The sequence below is a fragment of the Molothrus ater genome, chromosome 5 (assembly GCF_012460135.2).
Source record: "Molothrus ater isolate BHLD 08-10-18 breed brown headed cowbird chromosome 5, BPBGC_Mater_1.1, whole genome shotgun sequence".
Classification (NCBI taxonomy): Eukaryota; Metazoa; Chordata; class Aves; order Passeriformes; family Icteridae; genus Molothrus; species Molothrus ater.
In genome coordinates this window covers 63,542,586-63,564,362 of record NC_050482.2, presented here as the reverse complement: position 1 = coordinate 63,564,362, position 21,777 = coordinate 63,542,586, and the positions used below count along the sequence as shown (strand labels likewise).

Below are 21,777 nucleotides of genomic sequence, written 5' to 3'. Positions count from 1 at the left end.
GAGTAAGTTCTGCATATCTGTATTGCTTCTGTCCTGTTCTTACCTTACTCTGCCAAACAGCAGGCTTCTTTGGAACCTAAAACTCCCTAATACTCCAGTCACAATGATTTTCCATTAGGGTTTTTGTTTGTTTTGGCAGTTAAAGTTATCTTGCAGCATCCTGTTCCTATTCCTGGTTTCTTGGATTGGGATAACTTCAAATTCCAGGGTACGACTTTGTCCAAGAAAAAAGTGATGTGTTTCAACCATTGTATTAAGTAACTATTGGAAGAAAAATAGGGCACAGCAAACATGTGAAGCACTTTACCTGGAAGATGTTGCCTCGGCACTTAAATCCATCCCCAATGTAGTTGGGTTTGCAGGTGCAGGTCCTGTCTGTCAGCTCAGTGTCATTACAGATGGCAAATTCACTGCAGCCTCCATTATTCTTGTAAGGGCAAAGTTTAAAATATATAATTCCTTCATTGCCAGGTGTGTAAAACAGTTCCAATTCACCCTTCCCCCCCCCCCATTTATATAATTCAGAAAGGTTTAATCGCAAGATCTTTCTGAAACCACATTTTGCTGGAACATCTGATGGCATATATTTTCTTCCAAACACTAAAAGGCATTTAGGATTTATAAAAAATAAGTCTCCTTGCATGCAGAGGACTTAGTTTTGATTCCCTCCTCAATGTATTTAGTTCATGATGCTGTGAGGAAGCAAAATATTTGCGTGCAAGTCTCACTCTGCACCTTAGGGATGAGTCTTAGCTTCTCTGCCAATGCAGATCTGACTATTTTTATTATTTTTATATTTATATAAATAAATATATACAAATAATAAATATATAAATAAATATATAATAATATTTTATATTATTATTTAGGGGAACTATTTACACACTGTAAATCACTGGGATGGTGCCAGGAGCCTGAATTTATGGAGGAGCATAGCACAGGACTGTCTGATGGCCCAGGTCAGCTGTAACAGGGACTTGCCTTGTCCTTGTCTCTGAAACATCTCCTGTCTGCACCCGAGTCCCCCATCAGGCTTGGAGCAGTGGCTGCATCTCACCAGCTGTCTGCCTCCAGAGAGCTCCCTGTGCTAAACCAAAGCATTCCTCACCCAGGAGCAGCTGTGGGGGCTCATAGCTCTGCTCCGTCACAAGTAGGTGCTCCTCTGTTACAACCTCAGCTTGCAAATAAGTTTTTATCCTGGGCTTGAGATCAAATTTGGGGAAATTGAGAAGCTTTCTTTATTTTTTTTTTTCTTCTTGTACTTGTTTCATGGTGTCCTTTCTGTTACTGATTGTCTCAGGGATCCTTTCTCATGGGCCATGAGAGGGAGCAGAAACTCCTTTGGGAGACTGCCAGTGAGGCCTGACAGGTCAGAGAGACATCTGGCTGTAAGGAATGGGTTTGGGTGGATTTCCTGTGGGTTTGGCTTGGCTTAGGCAGAGCCTTGGCTACCTGTGAAGCTTTGCTGCACAGAGGCTTGGTCATTGTGAAGCCAGGCTAGCCTCTGATATGACATTGATGCTCCTCAGGATGATCTTGATTTTTAACTCATAGTTAGCCTGGCATAATTAGTCAAGTGGAATCAAAGCTGCTGGAACACAGCACAGGAGAAAAGCAAGAGAATTCAAAATCGTAGGGAGCAATGGCCCATAACTTTGAACTCCCCTTCCTCCAGGTTGTGTTTTTGCCCTTGCTCTTTCATCTCTGCAACCTTTCAAGGTCTGAGAGGCCAGGCTGGGAGGGTGAGAATTGTTGTTGCTGTGCTCAGAGCACAGAGGATTAATGTACACAGAAGAGTGGATATGTCCCTGCTGCAGCTTGCCAAGAGGCAGAGTAGTACAGCTGGTGCAGAGAGCCACACTGGCTGCCAATATGGGGCTTGCAGCGTGTGAGCCAGCTTGTGCTAAACAAATGGGGCTGATTTTCAGCCTGCAGTGACAAGTGAGGCACAGAATGGGTGGTGCCATGGCATGTCCAGGGTTGGGTGTTGTGGAAGGAAATGGATTTGTTGGATTTTTGTAGGAATTCTCAATGACAAATAATTTGCTGACTTAGGTTTTGGCACTACAGATCCAGGGTCTGTTTTTCTGCATTGAATTTGAACTGAGGTATTTAAGACTCAATTGATAGGCCATTAAAATAATAGATAGTCCAGGCCCTCACTTATGTTATGTCCAGGCTGCAGCTGAGGAAAAGCCCTTCCTGCATCTTTAGTTTCTCCCATAGTGAAAGCACTAAAGCTGAACCAAGAATACTCAGAGATTAGCCAAGTTAATGTAAATAGATTCTTAGCACACCTAACTTAGTTTAGAATGCATACAACTCCCAAAAGTGTAATTACAATGATTATAATGAGATCTGAAATTGTGTCCTTAAATGGATACTCACTTGTGAACACAGACTGATATAGGTGCAGGTTTTGCCATCTCCAGAATATCCCTTCAGGCAATTACATACTGCCTATGAAGCAAAATCAGAAAACAGGCATACATGGAAAAATGATTGATTTTTTTTTTTTCAACTCACAAATATACAGTTTACTTTTTTTCCAGATAATTTCATTGTGATACGATGTGGAGTTTATTAAGTTAAAAGTACATTATATCTCCCAAAACAGTTTCCTGGCCAGTATGAGTAACCATAGACTGAGATTGGGAAGTAATATTTTTCGTTAGGCTCTATCTGTCTTTTTTTGCCTATCCACCTCTGGTGTGTCTGGCCTCTCTGCTGTCCTGTTCATTTGAAATGACCCCTCTGACATCTGCATGTCTTGCTGACAAAACAGGCTAAACCCTCAATTTATTTCCCTCATGTTTTTTGCATAGGTTGGTATTCCTCTCTCATCCCTTTCCTTCCCCTGTGTTTTTTTTTAAGTGATGAAAAGTAGCTTCAAAACACCTGGAATTGTGTGTTACTGGCAACTTCCCATGCAGTGGAAATGTAGCTGACACTTTCTCCTGGTTACTATATTTTACATTTGCAGTTATCACAAAGATGAGAAATAGTTGCAAAGAAATGAATTATATTCTCCAATTCACTCATAATTGTTCTGAAATTAGAATGTACATTTAATATGTAGGAGTTTGAAACTTCAGTGAGATTTCTGCAGCAGAAATAAAACTGGGAAGTAGAAATTAAACTGGGAGGGAGTCTAATAGTAGTGTTTGTGTATTTCCTGGATGAGTGAGAGCCCTAGAGAAAATAGATGCATTTCTATCCTATAACTTTGCCTTTGCAGTGCTGGGGTTTTGTAGTGGAGGTTGTTATTACTCTGATGTTAATTACATTCTCACAGGTAAGGAAGAATAAACAAACAGGTTGTAGCTACTACTTCTAGAGATCAGCAGAAGAGTGAGTGGGCTCCAGAATGTTGCAACCCCTATGCAAGAGCTATGGTTTGGGACATTTTGTTTCCTTGTGGATACATCTGAACAGTGAAGGAAGAAGAGCTAGTCTAAAATGGATTTTTTTCCATGAACAGTTTCTATAACAATAACAGAAACATCCTCTAGCAATACTTTCAAACTTACAGCTTTTCACATCAAAACCTCTCAAAGGAGAAAAACAACCACTTGAAATAGCAAAACACTGCTTTCCTCTGCAGTTTTGGATTTCTTTCACTGAAATAGATTTTTTCATGTTTATCTACACTCCCCCTCAAATGCCTTTTTGAGAGAAGCACATACTTTTCAGAATTGTTATGAAATTCAGTTTTCTACTTAAAAACAAAGTTTACACGGGGAAATCTTTCTTTGCCCAACAATAAACACTTGACTAGACCTATTTTTCTTCACTAAAAAAGTACTCACTTGATTGGGTCCAGTCTGCGTGCATTCTGCATTTCTATCACATCCACCATTGTTCACCAGACAAGGGTTGATTTCTTTATAAAACAGAAACAGTGTAATAAAGAGAGAGTAATTCTGAAAACCCAAGGAGAATAAATTTTAAGTAAAGCATACTAGGAATGCAGATTTATGACAAAATTCATCCCCTATCCCCTCAGTTACTTGGTCTCGGTCTACCTCAGTCTAGGTCTTCAGTTGTCTTGGTGGAGGCTAAAGCACTGCCAGCAGCATTTCTGAAACCAACCCTGGGGAGGTGTGGTACAATACCTAAAAGTCTGTCTGTAATGGTCAGAGGAGTGTGTGTATTAAGCTGCTGGAGATGGGGTTACCCTCGCTAGGGGTAGATGTTGTTTGATAATTTTTGGTGCCACACCACACTGCTGCAGGTGCATGGTGTGCCAAGTAGTACCAGCCCTGTGGCAGGGAAAGTTGCCTTTGGCATCAGGTGATGTAGTATCAGCCAGCTGCACTTGTGGGTCAGTGTGGGAGGAGGAACATCCCCCTAGAGGAAACCTCTCTCCTGTTGTGAAATACAAAGCTGTGTTTTGTGTCAGGTACATACAGGCAATGTGTGTGTTTGTGATTGTGATATGTGTGGAGACCGACCATGGGACAGTTGAGAATTCTAATAATAACTGAGGAAAGTAAAGCATGGAAGAAGGCCTTTGAACCTATCTTTTGTTTGCAATTAACCTTAGTTGATTTAGGAGCATTGGAATTAAAGCATTAAGGATGTTGCTTTTTGCTTGTAGTTAAGCCTTAAAGAGTTGTGCAATAATAACCTTTTGAAGTATAATTTTAGAATATTGCTTGTATCCTTGAAACTATAGCTTTGGAATGTATAAAAAGGAAACATGCTTATCTCATGCCTTAACAAAACAGAGAAAAGCAGCTGGAGAAAGGAAGATGAACATCAACTCAAGGATTAATAGTTTCGACCAAGGGAAGCTGATATCACTGTTATGAGATTTATAGTCCTTGTAATTAAAAGGTGGACCCACATCTGGGGAGCTGGACTTCACCAGATGGGATTTGTCTTTCTTCTTTTGGAAACCAGACCACCCCCATCTGGGATACTCCTTTTGAGAAACATACTGAGAAAAACTAAATCACAATAGTGTATAGAATTGTGACGTAAAAACTGGGAATAGAAACTGCTGATGAGTAAAAACTGGGAATAGAAACTGCTGAGAAAGCTGATGAGTACCCCTGTAAATACCTGTAAGCCTCAACTATCGGTGTGCAGTTGGAGGGAAAACTTCCCCACTGTACCCAGTGCTGTATTGCTCATACTTTACCATATTAATTAATAAATAGATTGCTGCTTGAATATTGGCCTAGCCGAGCTTCTGATTTGTAACACTGAGACTTTGCAGTGTGATGCAGAGGCAGGGCAGGGTGTGTGCTTACCCAGGCAGACGATCCCGTCCCCCGTGTAACCGGCGCTGCAGACGCAGGCTCTGTTCCCCGGTGTTGTTCTCCTGCACTCTGCCTTGGAGGAACAGCCCCCGTTGTTGCTCCCACAAGCATCAATAGCTGAACAGGGACAACAGCAGAGATTAAACCAGTGTGCTGGACTGGCTTCTTGCTTCTCATGATTATCTGTCTCCTTTTTTAAAGGATTTATGTGGAAACCAGGGCACTGGGAATATTTCTCTGCTCTGGGGTGCCCTGACCCCCAGGGGAGCAATGACTTTGACCCTCATTCATGGAGAAAGTTTCCCAGACTTCAAGATAGACTAGAACCCACAAAAATGTGAAATAGATCATAGAGAGTAGTGTAGGTGTATCACTTGGTGAGAAATTTAGGTTTTAGGATTTTTACTATGTTGTGAATGGAAGTAAGATGGAGGGCACAGGGTGTCATCCTGAGTTCCTTCTTCATGCTTCTTCTTCCTTCTCCATGGGTTTGGTGGCATTTTGCAATTGGGCAGAAATTTTGCATTGCAGGGTCTGTGGGATCAGTTATTGGGTTAAAAGGGAAAATAATCTAGGTGTCGATTCTTAATTGGATAGTTTAGTCTTAAAAGACCTTGTAACAAGAGATTGTTGGCCATTTTGTGCCTTCTAATGAAAAGCTGCTGAACTCTCAGTAGTGAGACTGATTTACTGATAATAAATAATAAACATCTGAATCCAAACATGAATTACTGTCTATAGTGCCTTCAATCCAGACCCAGAGAAACTGACAACTGGTACCCCCACAGATTTACTAACATTTTTTGAATGAGTCTTTCTGAATTAGGAGGCCACAGATTTCATTGGTGCCAGTTATTTAATACATGTTATTGTTTCCAGAGGGAAAGCTGAAATGGTGTTTCTAATCTGGAATGTTAGAATTCATCCAGGACTGACTTTCAGTAACTTTCTGTCTTCCAATTCTGCCCATTTCAACAAAACACCAAAAAAAAGAGAGGAATGTTTGTGTTCATCTCTAGTTTAAATAGCCATTTAAGTGTTCCCTGAGCTTGACATTTTCTGCACACAGATTATATAACTTCTCTTGCAGGAGGCCTAGAGTATAATACCACCTAGTCCTGCTGTGACAACAAGTCTGGGTTCTTATTCAGATGGATACTCATAATGTTACTCCAGCTTTGAGCTGGATGAGCTGGATGCTCACAACTTGAGAGCAGGAAGGGAGGGAGCCTGGTCTGATCTTCAGTGTGACCCAAATCAGCCTGAAATTTGCCTTAAGTTTTGCTTCAAATGACACTAAATGGCTCTTTCATCAATTTCAGGCCAGGGAGTTGATGTTTTTCTGCAAGTAGTGTCACTATGGGTGACCTGTGTGACCCAGCTCTTCCTGCCCATGGGGAATTGCCCCCCAACGGATTAAAATGGATTTGTCTGTTTTGTGCCAGAAGAGAAAATGAAAACAGGCAGAGTAAGAGTGGCAAAATCTGGGATTAGGATGCTGCCAGCCATTGTGAATAAGTAAAAAAATAGGCCTCTGTCTGAAAAACATTAGTATTTTAATCAGTTAAGAATTAAGAACAAATATAATTAATTATGATTAGTGTAGCTGGAAGCAGTCTGTTTTGGATAACCCAGATTTTTGGAGGAACATCTGGAATAAGGTGCTATTATCCCTTTCTGAAGGTCTCTTAAATCTCTCTAGTCTAAAGAAATGGATTTTGCCACACCAGAAACCTGAGCAAGTTCAGAAAGCTGAGGAAGTGGTTGAGCTATACAGCTTCCAATAGCTGGAAGTGTTATTGTGCCCTGAATTGGCCTCTCTTTGCTGGGCTTTGTTGGGAAAGGGAGTAAAAGTCACAAACCAGGTTTCATTACTCTGCAAACAATGGGGCTGGGGTTGTGCACAGCATGTTCCCTTTTCTCTGCTCTCCCTGAGCACAATGCCTCACAACTTGGAGATCTGGAGCCCTTTGTTTGCTGTGAATCTGCACCTGTTGGGCTGCTGTTTGTTTTGAGGGAACTGGCAACAATTCCTGTTTTTTAACTGGTGCATAGGGAACTGCTCATCTCTCACCAGCTCTACTGTGACCAGAGACTGCTTCAAGCATTCTTCTTTGGTTTCTTTTTTAATTTTTTTTTAATTTTTCAAAGGGAAGAAACGAAGTTCACTTGCCTGTGCAGAATGTCCCGTTCCCCTCAAAGCCAGCTGCACACTTGCAATAGGCAGTGCCATTTGATAGGAGGAGGCAGCTAATGAAATAAAAGGAGGGAGGCACCATTTAACAGAGAGGAAAAAAAAAAAAAATTGGGCAGGTCTTTTGTATAGCCCTTGTTTTTGTGGGTGTTTCTGAAGGTAATGTTGCATAGAAATAACAAGGCATTTAACCGTACAGTAAGAGGTAGCTAAAACCATAAAAATGGACCTAGCTGGCCCAAGCTTTTCAAATGTGTTTTGGATGTATCATTTTAGGTATTAGAATTCCATGCTTTGGTGTTTGAATATCATTTTTTTTTGTGCAGAACTAGAGAATTTGTACTTGTACAAAAATCTGTGCACAATTTTTTGTCTGTGTGCACCCAATTTGGAGGGATACAGCCAGCACAATTCATTATTACCCCCTACTCCTGCCATGCCTGCACCTCTCCTCAGACCTACAGGTGTATGTCAGTGGATGAAAAATACACAAGACTGCTTCTGTCAGAAACACAGTCTTGATTCTAGAACGTGTGGGGTCCCTATGAGCAAATTTGAGAGCGTAGTTTTCGCCAAAAAAATCCTGGTAAAATATTGCTGCTGTGAACTGAAGGTCACAAACACTCAGGGGAGAGAATGACCTGCATCTGGGAAAAAGGGGGTTTGCCCCTCTGGTTTCTCAGCTCTTAGAGAAGAGCTGTGGCTGAAAATGAGGAGCCTTTCCAGCCAGTTTTCCTTGGGTTTCTTTCAGATGTCTTGACTAGTGTAAATCTTGCTGCCTGGTCAGTGGTGAGGGGACAGCTGCACTTCAGTAAATGGCTCAATGGGGCTCACTTGCTCCTCTGAAAATTAGTTAGTGTCCCAATATTGGTGCTGGACTGGTGAGAGCATTTTTTTGTTGTTGTTTGTATATTTTGATACGAAGAGAGGAGACATTTGAACTTTCTGGCCTCTTCACCATGTACATCAGATTTACATTGCTCCTTATCTCTGAGATATGCTGCTGAGAAGCCATGAGCAAGGTGGACTTGATTTTTGTCTTGCAAGAGGTGCCCTTTTTCTCCCCTCTCCTCTAAATGAGTACATTTCATACATACTTAGCACTGGTGTGGCACGAGGCGTTGCATGCATCATCTTTGATTTCTGCAAGTGGAAAAAAAAAAAAAGAAGTAGGGATCAGAACCTTTTGGGTCAACATCCTTCTCATTTTAGAGTTTTTTGTTCCCACCATGTGGAGCTGGAGGCTGAGTTGTGTGACAGACAACTGTGCTCTCAGTCTCAATAGAGGCTCTGTGGCACTCACATTTTTTGAAAAAAATTCTTTTGCTTAGGATTTTTCTCTTGGGAAGCTGAGAAGCTTCAGAGAAAAAGAAAGTGATTTTTATTTCACTTGTTTTTCTTGTGTTTTGCTTTTTTAGTATGTGTTTAAAGATTGTTTACTCACAAGTAATTGTTTTATTGGATTTTAGTGTGAGTTGTTTTAACTCTTTGGCCAATCAGAGCCAAGCTGTGTCAAGACTCTTTCTAGAAAGAGTCACAACTTTTTATTATTATCTTTTTAGCATTTAGTAAGAAATCTTTCTGTATTCTTTAGTATAGTATAGTATTTTTAATCTACTATAATATCATAAAGTAATAAATTAGCCTTCTGAAAACATAGATTCATCATCCCTGCCTTTGTCAGAGCTTCCCAACAAATACAATAAGACTCAACCTGTAGAGTCTGTATAGATCAGTGGATACCACTTAAATGAATTTGCAAGGAAGAGTTGTGTAATATTGCCAGGAAAACATTTCACCTGTTGTCATTTACCTGTATTTAGTCTGGTGAGTCTTGTATAATACTAGAATTATATAAGGGTAGGTTTTCTAAAGGAGCTGAAAGTTTTCTCAGAGCATATATAGCAACCCTCTTGCAAAACTGTAATTATTAATAATTTTTTCCCTGGGGAAATTTAAAACTGATCTTGAATGCTATTGCAAATGTACTTGTAAAATTTTTAAATTTCTAGAGTTTTCAAAACTCTAGCTAGAGTTTTGAAATAGTTACCGAGTGCATTTTAATTATGTATAAATAGAATATAATGTGATTTGATATAGAAACTGTATTAAGCCAGCACAAAATGATTTATTTGCTAATTATTTTTTATCGCATTAACAAGAACATAATTTAATATCTGGTGTTGTGTAGCTAAATCAACTTTTAGAAGCACTTGAGATGTTTTGATCTGAGGGTCAAAATGTGCTGGGTAATCCTGCTCTGGAAAACATTATAGCTTTAATAAATGGGATATTTTTTTTGGGGTAGATAGAGGGAGACACAGGTAGAGAATTAGCAAAGTAAGCGTTTCAGTGTCATGAGTGGTGTCTCAACCAGCTCTCTAACAATGCAGTAATTAATTGCCATAGCACAGGAATGTGACCCATGCTTCACTGCACGTGGGAAGCTGCACTGGGATCTGATTGTGGCTCTAGTCCTCTCCTTTTCTGAAATGCTCACCTTTTCCCTCAGAGGAAAAGAGGCAGGACACTCACCAGTGTCACAGGTCACTCCTCTCCAGCCAACGTCACACTCACAGGAGCCATCCCCGTCGATCCCGCTGCTGCATTTCCCATGGACACAAGTGCACACTGTGGGAGAGATGGGGACAAGCTGCTGTCCCTGGCAGTGTGGCAATGTGGGCAGCAAGGGGCAGGAAGGACAGCAGGGGTGGCCCAGACATCACCTGCTGATGGCACCTTCTGCTCTAGGCTATTTGAAGAAAGGCGCTGTCTTGCGCCCTTTGGTTTCTAATTATTTAACTATAACTCTAAATGCAAGCTGTGCTTATATTGCCTCTTTTCCCAAATACAGGGTCTGAAACTGTATATTAATGGGAAAGAATTGGTGGAAAATAGCAGTGCTACAGAGGATGGTTCTTGCTGGATTCTTTTCTGAGTCCGTGGTGTGACAGAGTAGAAAGCCCTGTAGAAAGCCTTTTCTACTGTTTCAGAGTAGAAATTTCCAGCCTAGAGATTAGAAAGACAACACCATAATGGGGAAAGAAAAGGGGTTAATGATGTTTTTAAGCCTGGCCTATTAGGAAGTGCTGTACCTTTCTGGAACGTGGACTGAACATGGTTAGAAGATAAAAGGGGAAGGTTTGGACCCGTGGATGGGTCTTGCTGACTTCTTTTCTAAGTCTGTGGTGTGACAGAGTAGAAAGCCCTGTCTCCAGCCTAGGGCTTAGAAAGAAAACCCCATAATGAGGAGAGAAAAGATGTTTTTAAGCCTGGACAATTAGGAAGTGCTGTACCTTTCTGGAAACTGGCCTGAATGTGGTTAGAAGATAAAAGGGGAAGTCACTGTCCCTGGAAAAGGGGTTAATGATATTTTTAAGCCTGGCCTATTAGGAAGTGCAGTACCTTCCTGGAACCTGGACCGAACGTGGTTAGAAGATAAAAGGGGAGGGTTTGGGGTGTCTTTGGGGGGCTGGGTACCTTGGTCACAGCCTTGGCCGTATCTGCCCTGGCTGCAGCTCTCGCAGGCCGTGCCCACGAAGCCCTCCTGGCACTGGCAGGTGCCCGTGCCGTTGATGCCATCCAGGCACACGCCGTTCCCGAAGCAGGCGCTCCCGGCTCTCCCTGGGCACGGCTGGCACTGCGCGCCGAAGAAACCCGCGCAGCACTCCCTGCTCTGCAAAGGCAGAAATGCTGTGCCGAGGGACAGGGGGCAAGCAGGGAGAGTTGGATTTTTACAGGGGCTTTTAGGGATAGGGAAAGAGGGTGGGTGTGTTTGGGTCCAATCCAGCTGGCTGTGCCCCCCAGCCCGCACAATCTTACATGGACAAAAGGCGAAAGACGAGAACCGCTCTTCTCCACTTGGGGATAAATGTCCTAAGCGTATTTCCAGGAGACCCACCAGATGGCAAAGAGGCTCTCCCCTTCTCATGGGGGACTTTTAAACCACCCCAGCCCGCACAATCTTACATGGACAAAAGGTGAAAGACGAGAAGCGCTCTTCTCCACGTGGGGATAAATGTCCTAAGCTTATTTCCAGGAGACCCACCAGATGGAAAAGAGGCTCTCCCCTTCTCATGGGGGACTTTTAAACCCAGGGGAATGGGGGACAGAGGAAGAGGAAACAGCCAAAGGGATACAAGTGAGGAGGGCCAAGGGGAGGGGTAACCCAGGGAGAGACCCCCAACGCTGACACTTGTGGGGGGAAAAGGGGAAGACCATGTGGTGATAGGGTACAAATCATGTGGACAGTGCAAATTACCAAAAACCCAGTGCAAATTATCAAACACCCAGTGCAAGCAACTAAATAACTATTCAGTGCAATTTAACAAGGGTGAGTTTATATTGGGTATTAGGAAGAACTTATTTACTGTGGTGAGGCACTGGAACAGGTTTCCCAGAGAAGTTATGGGTGGACCCATGCCTGGATGTTCAAGGCAAGGTTGTGGAGTGCTGTGAAAAACCTGGTCAAGGGGAGGATGTTTCTGCCCATGGCAGGGTGGCTGGGACTAGATGAAGGTTAAGGTCCCTTCCAACCTAAACTAGTCTTTGGTTCTGTGATTTTTAGCGGTACATCAGCTCTGCTGGTCTGTGACCACACTTCTCAATGTGCCAGGACACTGGCTGACACTGCCAGTCCTTGGTGGGACCCAGGTGCCCTTCACCACTGCAGGGAGAGGTGGAGAATTGCTAGGGGCAAGCAGAGGTTTACCCTTCCCAAGCCTGTGCTCCCTCTGCACCACTGGACATGCAGAACTTTGTGTGCTGCAGCTATCACCAGTCTTTAACCTTCCAGTCTCTGCTGTGTCCAGAATAAAGGCCAATAAATATCCAGTCAGGAGCTGCCTTGACCTGCTGTGTGTGCTTAGTGGGGATGATGAGGAGGATGAAGCCCAGGGAAGGGGGTTCCTGGTTTTTACCATAACAGAAGCAGTGAACTCACAATGATGGTTTTGGCACACTTGGGCTTGCAGCCAATCTGGATGGTGTACTGTCTCATGTGGTTTTCTGTGAGGATACAGTACTTCTTCACCCCTGCCTGAGCAAATATTGGAGAAACAGATGCACTTCTGAGTAATATTGATTAGCTAGATTCAAATGTGTTAATAAATGGGACATTAAGTTCATGCATGCTGTGCACTGACTCACATATTCACAATTAAAATGAAGGAAATACTTTTAGAAATAGAAATGAACATATGATCAGTTTAACTCAGTGTCTTGTGGTGTTTTAAAGATATCTAAAGTTGTCTTTGCTCAGAACCAAACAGATACTATTCAAAAGTTTTATAATTTTCTTTTTCGTTTTTCATATTTTCTGGCTTTTCTAATTCTTCTTGGAAAACCGAGTTATGAAGTTGTGCAAAAACAGCTTTTGAAAAATTATCTTCTATGTCTGAACAAAATTGGGGAAAGAGTGTTTTCTGAGGAAACATTTTGATCTCAATATACACTTGTGTGAGTAGATTGAGACAAGAATCCATCCAGCTGCTCATTGTAAAGGAAATGTTAATGAGTTTTTGTATTTTTTTTTTTACCCATGAAAAGTTAAATTTGGTTTTGCCAGTTTTTTACTTTGATGAGGCGGATGGGACTTAAGCTGCTTTGGAATATCATTACTGGCATAATTAATTTTAAAAAATAAATAATAAAGGGAAAGATATTTATGTAATCCCAATGGAGAATCTCTGAGGTCAGGGTGGATTGAGTCTCTTGACTATAAGCAATGTATGTAGCAGGCTGAGATAACTACTACATATTTTGGTGAAACTGAGACAATTATATTAAAAAATAGGATTAAGTGCATATATAGTCAGTTTTGATATGACCCTAGCATTAATGAAAAAATACTTACAATTTCTTTTGTTCCTGGGGGACAGCTTGATGGTTGAGAACAAATTCTGCACTTCTCCTTATGCAACACAAATGAGCGGTGGTTAACAGACTGTACAGAGCTGCAGGCAGGTTGTTTCATGGGAAAAGAATGATTTCCAGCCACATTTCTAAATCTAGTGCTTGAGGTACATTATCAGGATAACCCCTTTGGTAAAGAGGGTGAGGGAAGCTGTCCTGCTCAGCAAGGGAGAATATCCCTGTGAGTGGCTCTGTGGGGACACCCTTCTCCCAGGGGGAAGAAGGAAAGAACATTTGGTCATTTTTTATTTGCTCTTCTGAAGTGATGCTTCCCACTTTATAAACAAGTGGTCTGGTTATGAAGATGTATTAAATAATGCATTGCTAATATTATCTGAATATTAGAGCTGAGGAATTTCTTATTATTCAGCTACTCTGACTGCATTTTATCCAGGCTGTCAGAACACTGATTTCAGGACCAAAGTAGTCTTAAGAGATGCTAAAAGCCCTGGAAGGAATATCCTTTGTGGAAAATGTGTGCATTCCTTGCTGGGAAGTAGTATCACATATCCTATACTTTTGAGCTTTGTTTGGCTGTAGGTTTCCCTGAGGGGCTTTAAGGTTCTCTATGAACTTCTGTCACTTACAATGATCACGGTATTATTGATATCACATCTGTTCTTCTGGATTTCCAGCACCTTTCCCAGTCCATGAATAATTCCTCTGTCTGTGGCAACATTTGCATAGCTTATAGGAGCATCATTTATGTACAGCTGCAAGAGACATGCAATCAGTTAGAGACTAGCAGGGGTGTCCCATGGCTCTGTGCTAGCCTCAGCATTAGAAGATGGAAGAAAGAGAGAAATGTGCAGGGGTCACCTAAGGAAAACCAGCAAAGGGTTCCCCAAAACTCACTCATATTCCAGTTGCTGCATTTAACTGCTTCACTGCCCTGGAGGGCAGGGGATGGCTTGCAGCCTGTTAAAACTTCTGAGCAACAGGATGTGGCAGAGCAGCTTTTCCCAAGGGGGGTAAAAGCTATGAAGAAGGAGCCTAAGACATGCCAAAAGGGTGGGTTTGCTGTGTCTGGGGGACATGGGGCTTCAAGGAAACCCTAACAGAAGCTGCTCTTTCAAGGAGGGGGCTTCCATCATCTCAGTGCTACCCCACACCCTCATTGTGCCCTCGCCAGCAAGTCCCACTGCAGGTGCTTTTTTAAGGCTCAGCAGTGGGCAGAGCAAACAGCAGGGCTGAAACTTCTGTAGAAGATTTCTATCTTCCTTTGCCTATGCCCACAGGGACTTCTGGGACAGAGAAGGAGGACCAAGCTCCCTGCCTGGCCCTGTCTCTTAATCTTGCTGTGACTGATTTTTCCATGAGTGGTATTGAAAGGCAATTCATATTTGTTGAACAGAACTTTGAGTTGTTAGGATTGAAAGTGGAGTGAATCCACAGAAAATAGAAATTATAAAACTAATATTATAAAAAGTTTTATTTGAAGTTTTATAATTGAGGGCAGGTTTCTAATAGCTCTTGGAAGTCGGATTAATGACTGCTCTGGAATTCAGGCTTGAAGCTGCTAGAGACCAATACCTAAAATTCAATTTTAAATGTGAACAGCACAACTGAAATCAAATTCAATCAAAGATAACTTCAAGGGTGACTTTAAATTAAGCAGGTCTGAGACAGGCCTTGCATTTGAGTGACAACTTTTGTGCTGCTGAGTCACAGAAGCTAATGAGGGATGCAGAGCTCCTTTAGACTCCATGTCAGTTTGAAGCTGAAGCTGGATTTGTAGAAAGCAGGAAACCTGTTTCTCCCAGCAAGTGCAGACAGCAGTACCTGGCTGTTGTGGAGGAAGAACCCAACCTGGTAGGAGAAGCCCAGCATGGTCTCCCTGTGCATGCCATTGTGCAGGTTGTTCTTCAGGAGCTTCTCATCCAGCACAACGTGGTAGCGGATTTGGCCTTCATCCTGCCAACACAAAATTGCATTCTGAGTTACCTAATAAAGATGGAAAACCTCCTGGGTATAGCATTTTCCAAAGAGTTTAGGCCAAACAGAGATTGCCTGAATTTAAAGAGAAACTTCTCCAGTGGGTAGGTTATTTCATTTTCCCTCCTGTAGTCAGCCTGCATTCTTGCCACAATGAAAATGTTATTGACCATGGAGGATGAAAGGCTACTGAACTGGGAGGAGCAAGCTTTGCTTGAGCCTGTAGTGTGTTTCTGTGCATAGGGCTGGCAGCTGAATTCAGGGAAAAGTCAGGTGATTTTTAGGACTCTGAACTTCATGGGTTCATTTGACATGAAGGGTTGTATATTCATGAGTGTGTTTTTATGGTCTTCCCATGCCTATTCCTTATTCCTTTGGGAATCCCTGAATAAGCTCTAGGGGAATAAACTGTGGTGAGTGTTTAGAGTAAATTTTGTATCTATTTATATTTTCATATCTATATATATATATAATCTTTAAGGGCATCCTCAGTCAATAACGACTACTTTTAATTGTCTTTAATTGAAAACTTTTCTATGCCTGGTTGGTAGAGTACATTCATATTCACTATAAAATGATGAAGTTACTGTCTATACATCAAAATTTGGTGTGGGTTTCCCAAGGCTTCTAGATCTTGTTCTGAAGCAGGAGACTCCCAGAGCTCTCCCTGACTAGGAGGGGGAAGCAGAAGCAGGATGTGTTGATGAGAGATTGGCCAATGTGAGAGAGGCTGGAGTGTTTGGGGAGTTTAGGAGCTGTCTAACCAACAGACAGTGCAGCTGCAACTTTGTCTTTACAATAAAAATGTGCTTCTGGGAAATTCTGTTGCCCACTGTCCCCTTATCCTGAATCTCCATGCTGCTCCTGCTCCTTCAAAAGTGTGGGAAAGCATGAAGCATCTTCAGGATGTGAGATTTGTGATGTTGCCTGGCTGTGCCTACAGAGTAAAAGAGTGGCCTTGACATCTCTTAGGGCTGGCCTTGTTCCACAGATTTGGCAAAATATATTTGCAGATGAGAAAGTGGGAATTAAGTTAGAGCTAATCTCCATCAGTGTCCAGCTCTATTTAATCTGCTGACTTTGAGGAATTGGAGGAAAAGCTAACACTGATCCATCTTGATTTCTGTCTTTAATCCCCAGCAGAGTTAGGACATTTTGCCCCCATCGGGGCCAAGAAATGGGATCTTCTCTCTGTGCCAAACTCTTCACTCTGTAGCAGAGTTCTCCCAAGTGTTTCACAAAGTGGTTAAGCCTCAGGCAGACTTAACCTTATGGTTGTTTTTTGATTTTTTTTTTCTTTTCTCAGATTCCCAAATCAGGCAAGGTTGGAAGGATGGAAGAAAGACTGAAGAAACATTGGTGAGTAGTGGAAATGAAAATTATTTTTCTGCATTGTGTGTAATCCATATTTACTGGGACTGATGCCTCATAGGAATGTGTCTCTCAAAGTTCATTAGAAATTCTTCTTGTAGTGATGTGGAAATGATGATGTGACAAGAAACAACTAAAAGTGTCCAAAAGCCATCTGAGCAGATGGAGCTTGATCACTTGTGAACATGGGACATTTGCCATGGCTCTGCTGTTGTTGGTAAATGGTTTGGGATGAGTCATGTGAGCCCTGTGCTCCTCAGCTTCCTGACTGTAAATGGAGACCATGCAAGTAGGGATAGCGTGTGGATAAATATTTTTGGAAGAGACAGGGAAGAATTAAAGCCACTGGGCAAATCGTGGGTGAAGCTTCCTCTGCAAGGTGTGTGGCTCCTGATATGTGCAATCTATAAAGCTGATTTAAATTGGAGAAAATATGAAGAAAGCTGCTGGGATAAAGCAGAAAAAGGATAGTTTATCTTGGTAGGAGACCAACAAGGCTGAGAAGGGGGTTTGAGCTTGTAAATATGTCAGGGTACAAATGCCAGAGAGAGTGTTGCTGCAGCATTCCTGCAGGAGTGACAAGGCCAGCATCTGGATAGTTTTAAGAAAGACTCACAATATTTCATGGCATTATTAATGATGGGTATTATTGATGTCAGGGGACTGGAGTTTGTTTACCTAAAAAACTCATTTCAGCGTTTTTTCTGGTCACTCCTGTACTGACCTTCTTTACATAAAAAAACCTCTCTCAAATCCCAAACAAAAAACAAAAGTCTACTGACAAGACTTTTTTCAGGGAAAAGTCAGGTGATTTTTAGGACTCTGAACTTCATGGGTTCATTTGACATGAAGGGTTGCATATTCATGAGTTGTTTTTATGGTCTTTCCATGCCTATTCCTTATTCCTTTGGGAATCCCTGAATAAGCTCTAGGGGAATAAACTGTGATGAGTGTTTAGAGTAATTTTTGTATCTGTCTAGCTATATTTTTATATCTATAGATATAATCTTTAAGGGCATCTTCAGTCAATAAAGACTACTTTTAATTGTCTTTAATTGAAAACTTTTCTATGCCTGGTTGGTAGAGTAGATTGATATTTCATTGTAAAATGATGAAGTTACTCTCTATACGTCAGAATTTGGTGTGGGTTTCCCAAGGCTTCTAGATCTTGTTCTGAAGCAGGAGACTCCCAGAGCTCTCCCTGACTAGGAGGGGGAAGCAGAAGCAGGATGTGTTGATGAGAGATTGACCAATGTGAGAGAAGCTGGGGTGTTTGGGGAGTCTTGGAAATTTTCACCATGTTTTTAATCTAGAGAAGGCCAAAACAGAACAAATAGCAAGGCTCTTCCAGCAGCTCAGGAAAATACAGGTAGATTCATCCCATTTCAACTTCTTTGTTGTTACAGACAAATCCTAACTTACTGGATTTCTGGGAAACAAATCTCCCTATATCTGTGTCCTCATAACCCATCCACTTGAAACAAAGATGAAATACTGAGCTGTTGGGACAAACCTTGTGAGTTATACATACCAGAGTAGCAGATTTCTTATCCTTTAGGTAATTTTCTATGGCATCATCACTTGGGGCAAAGACTGTGTATGTGTTTGCTGCTTCTATTTCGTTAGCCAGATTGTATTGCTGTTGTGAAACACATTAAAAAAAAAATCAGAATGACCACTGGTAGTCTGAAATGCAAACAAAGCAGAGAGCTTCCTCTGCTCTGAAACACTGAGAGCATGGTGTGAAAGCTTACAATAATGTAGCCCCTGAAGAGGGAGTAGTCGGGCATTTGCTCCAGGCGGGCCAGCAGCCTTGGCAGGACAGCGCTGCGCAGCGGGGTCAGCACCTGCAGGGGAGCAGACACCCCACATCACCTGCAAGCATCACGTGCAGGGCAAAACGCTGCTCTGTGCACAGTGTTCTCCACAGGAGGTTAATGGTTTTGTGGTGCAGAAAAATCCCGATTGATATATCGGATACCTTATCGATGACGTGAATGACCCCGTTGGTGGATGCGATGTCGCTGGCCACAAAGTGAGCGCCCTCGAGGGTCAGGTTCTGCACAAGGGAGAGGAGAGAGGCTTTGCCTCGGCCTTGTTGGGGTGGTGCTTCCCAGCAGCTCATCCTGTGCATTTCCACACCTTCCCAAATGCTTGCCTGGGGATGTACCATGGCACCACTAACTCACACCAGTGCCTGGGTGACCCTCAGGGAGTTGCGCACAGGGGAGGGGACCTGGGGGACCCTTGGCTGTTCCCTGGGTGCAGACTGGCAAAGCCCTGGGCTGGCAGCACAGGGCAGGCTGAGCTCTGAGCTGATTCACACCCTCCCAGCTCTGTGCAGCTTTGAAGGACCCTGTTCTTAACTTTTCCTTTGGAGTTTGGAGGTGGGGGGAACTTCCCTCTCCCTTAATGGGGATGAAGTGCTTAAATGTGACTTGTGTACTCCCAGGAAATCCTCCTCAGAACATGGAATTTACCTGGTAAAACAGCTAAGGGGGAAGGGCTGTAACTTATTTACCATTAAAAATACCCTCAGGTGGTTTAGGACTATCAAGTTGCATAGGTGGAGAGGTGTGTTATCACTGCTTCCTCCTACCTTCCCTGTTCCCTAAATTATTTGATTTCCTTGATGCTCTTTGTATTAATTTAGCTCACACAGGCTCCTCCAAGGACTGCCATTCTGCTTGGTTACAGCTGTCCAGTGTTTGCAGCAGCTACTGGGGCATTAGAAATAATTAATATTGTGGACAAATTTTAGCGATGTAAAGTGGTGGAGAAAAACAAGGTAATGTTTCTCCCAGAGGGCCCCGTAAAATTGAACTATGCCTTTAATTTTATAGCATGTAGTTTAAAAAAAATGAATAATGTGTGTGTGGTTTTGTAATACAAGAAAGCCAGTGGCAGTGATGGCCAGGTTTTGGTGTGTGATACCACAGTGGTTTGCAGATCATCTCACCCCATTTTCTTTGGACAAGTGTAGGAATTTGCTCTGTAGCGATGTTGGCAGCATGTCAGAGGACGATAATTTCTGGAAATCAGCAAAGCTGTAAGCTCCTGTCAGTACATGATACCTAAAGGAAATTAAATGGATTTGAAGGTTTTGTATTTTCTCTCTTTTTTCTTTGTCTTATTTCAGATAAACATGCTTAGTCTGTCCTAAATGGTAGTTTTAAGCAGGAATTGCTTCTACAACACCTTGTTCAGCCATGTTTTTATCTTTACACATTTCTGACATAATATAAATAATGCCTTTTTTCCCAGTGGCCTTGCTACAGAGATTTATTTATATGCCACTGGAACTAGAAGGAGACTCCTGTGCCCTTCCTTTAAAATCAAAATACCTGTCTTGTTCTGGTGGCTTCAAACCAAAGGCTTGTTTAGCATAAAAAACAGTTAATTTAAAAAGACAAAACCCCCAACAATTAATGTACTTAAGGAGAGTTGGAATGTTGCTTTTTGACATCCAAAAGCCTTTCTCATCCTCATCCATGTTCTCAATGGCTTGCAGAGAAGGCACAAGGACAGTCAGGTTTGAGGTGGTGGACAGCACTGAGTTTATCTTGGCCTCCTGCATGGAAGTAAAGAGGGTAAAATAATTCATTCCAAGGATGGTCTATAAATAGTAGCTGGTGACATTTGAAGCAAGGTGTGGAGTATGTGACGTGCTTTGTGACCAGCCTGGAAAGGGAAAAAACTATTATACTGAGCAATGACTTGAACAATATCACTTGCAGCTGCACAAAAATGGAAAACGAGTGCCTTTTCTTTGCAGAATAGATTGCCAGCATTGAAAGGGCAGAAATAATGTCCAGGTCAGAATTGGTTTTTATGATGACATACATAACTTGACCCCCACAAAAGGTAGCCTGTCTCGTAAGTTTTGAATTATGCACTTGAATGTTTAAAAAATAAATAGTGGTGATAAATGGAGGTGATAAATGCTAGTGGTTACTGATAAATTAAAGTAATTTGCTCTTACTGTTGTAATTTGCTCCATGCTGTTCAATAGCTAGGACTATGAACCATGATATGAGAAACTCCCATGACACAGTGTTCCCATTTGGAAGAAGACTATTTGACATGGCTGGGATTTTTTTCCAGATGTCCAAGAGTTATCTGTGTGCACTAGCACTGCAGTGGAGCTTGCCGCTGACAGCTCTAATTTTAGATGGGGATTGTCAGATCTGCAGCATGCATGAATTAATTAATCTTCCATGTTTTTATCTGCCTTAAGGATGGAAAGAGTTTCCACTGGAGAGGATTTTTCCAGTTGTGTTGAATTTTTTTTTTTTTGAGTGAAAAATGGAAAGCTAAATATTTAAGTGTGATCTTGCTGAAGATGGGGTTCTCCAAGCTCTTCACAGGCTTCACAGCTTGCCATTTTTGATACTGCAAAACTTGAAGGAGCAATATGAGCTTGGGATCTACCTTTTTGCAGCTGGTTATGCTGCCTGGAAGCTGTTTTGGATAGTCCTTCATTACCCATATTGGGTTTTGAATCAAGAAGGGAATCAGCTCCCTTAAATAGCTGGGGATTTTGTCTCTGTTAAGATCATCTTTCTCCCTAGCCATCATCCCTATCACCTTCCAAATATTTAAATATAGAAAGAGCAACAAACTTCCCCTTCTCATCCTTCCTGGGAAGAAAGAAAAGAATTTGGTTATGGAAAGTGGTAAACATCACATTCCTGCTCAAGTACAAAGTTAAAAACCCACAGATGGATATGCCTCCCTATTTTGCTCATGTTTGTAGTTACCAGTGTTCATTTTAAGTGATAGCATTTCTCTGAAGTGTAGCAGAAATTTCCACATCCCTTTCAATAGATTATACAGAATCTTCCCTCTGATTTGTTCCCCCATCATCTAAAGAGCATATTAGCAGGAGAACAGCATTTCTTATTGTGCCCTATTTCTTTAAATTCTTTAGTTTCTCTCTACAGTGTCCAGGGCCACAATCTGAGCTCAGGGCCAGGCAGACACCTGTCCTGAATTAGCCACATGGAGCTCTCTTCAGAAGCTCCCTGAGGTGTTCCTTGCAATTATGTACTTTAATGAGCCCCAAGCCATCTAACTTTGAAAAGCCTTGAAGCAGCT

At 42.0% G+C, this 21,777-nt stretch overlaps 1 protein-coding gene across 1 annotated transcript in view; it reads right to left on the bottom strand.

The window, feature by feature from the left end:
- The window catches only part of STAB2 (stabilin 2), an 82,282-nt gene that overhangs the window by 22,317 nt on the left and 38,188 nt on the right, over positions 1 to 21,777 (bottom strand). Inside the window, exons 27-43 of the mRNA XM_036401077.2 lie at positions 20,115 to 20,251; positions 19,640 to 19,754; positions 18,662 to 18,739; positions 18,435 to 18,527; positions 18,212 to 18,319; positions 15,157 to 15,288; positions 13,962 to 14,087; positions 13,316 to 13,372; positions 12,404 to 12,499; positions 10,942 to 11,137; positions 9,997 to 10,092; positions 8,559 to 8,604; positions 7,441 to 7,517; positions 5,259 to 5,384; positions 3,810 to 3,883; positions 2,389 to 2,460; positions 308 to 427 (exon numbers count right to left, since the gene is read on the bottom strand). Of these exons, the coding sequence (XP_036256970.1) occupies positions 308 to 427; positions 2,389 to 2,460; positions 3,810 to 3,883; positions 5,259 to 5,384; positions 7,441 to 7,517; positions 8,559 to 8,604; positions 9,997 to 10,092; positions 10,942 to 11,137; positions 12,404 to 12,499; positions 13,316 to 13,372; positions 13,962 to 14,087; positions 15,157 to 15,288; positions 18,212 to 18,319; positions 18,435 to 18,527; positions 18,662 to 18,739; positions 19,640 to 19,754; positions 20,115 to 20,251 (1,749 nt within the window). The remainder of the gene's footprint in view (positions 1 to 307; positions 428 to 2,388; positions 2,461 to 3,809; positions 3,884 to 5,258; positions 5,385 to 7,440; positions 7,518 to 8,558; positions 8,605 to 9,996; positions 10,093 to 10,941; positions 11,138 to 12,403; positions 12,500 to 13,315; positions 13,373 to 13,961; positions 14,088 to 15,156; positions 15,289 to 18,211; positions 18,320 to 18,434; positions 18,528 to 18,661; positions 18,740 to 19,639; positions 19,755 to 20,114; positions 20,252 to 21,777) is intronic.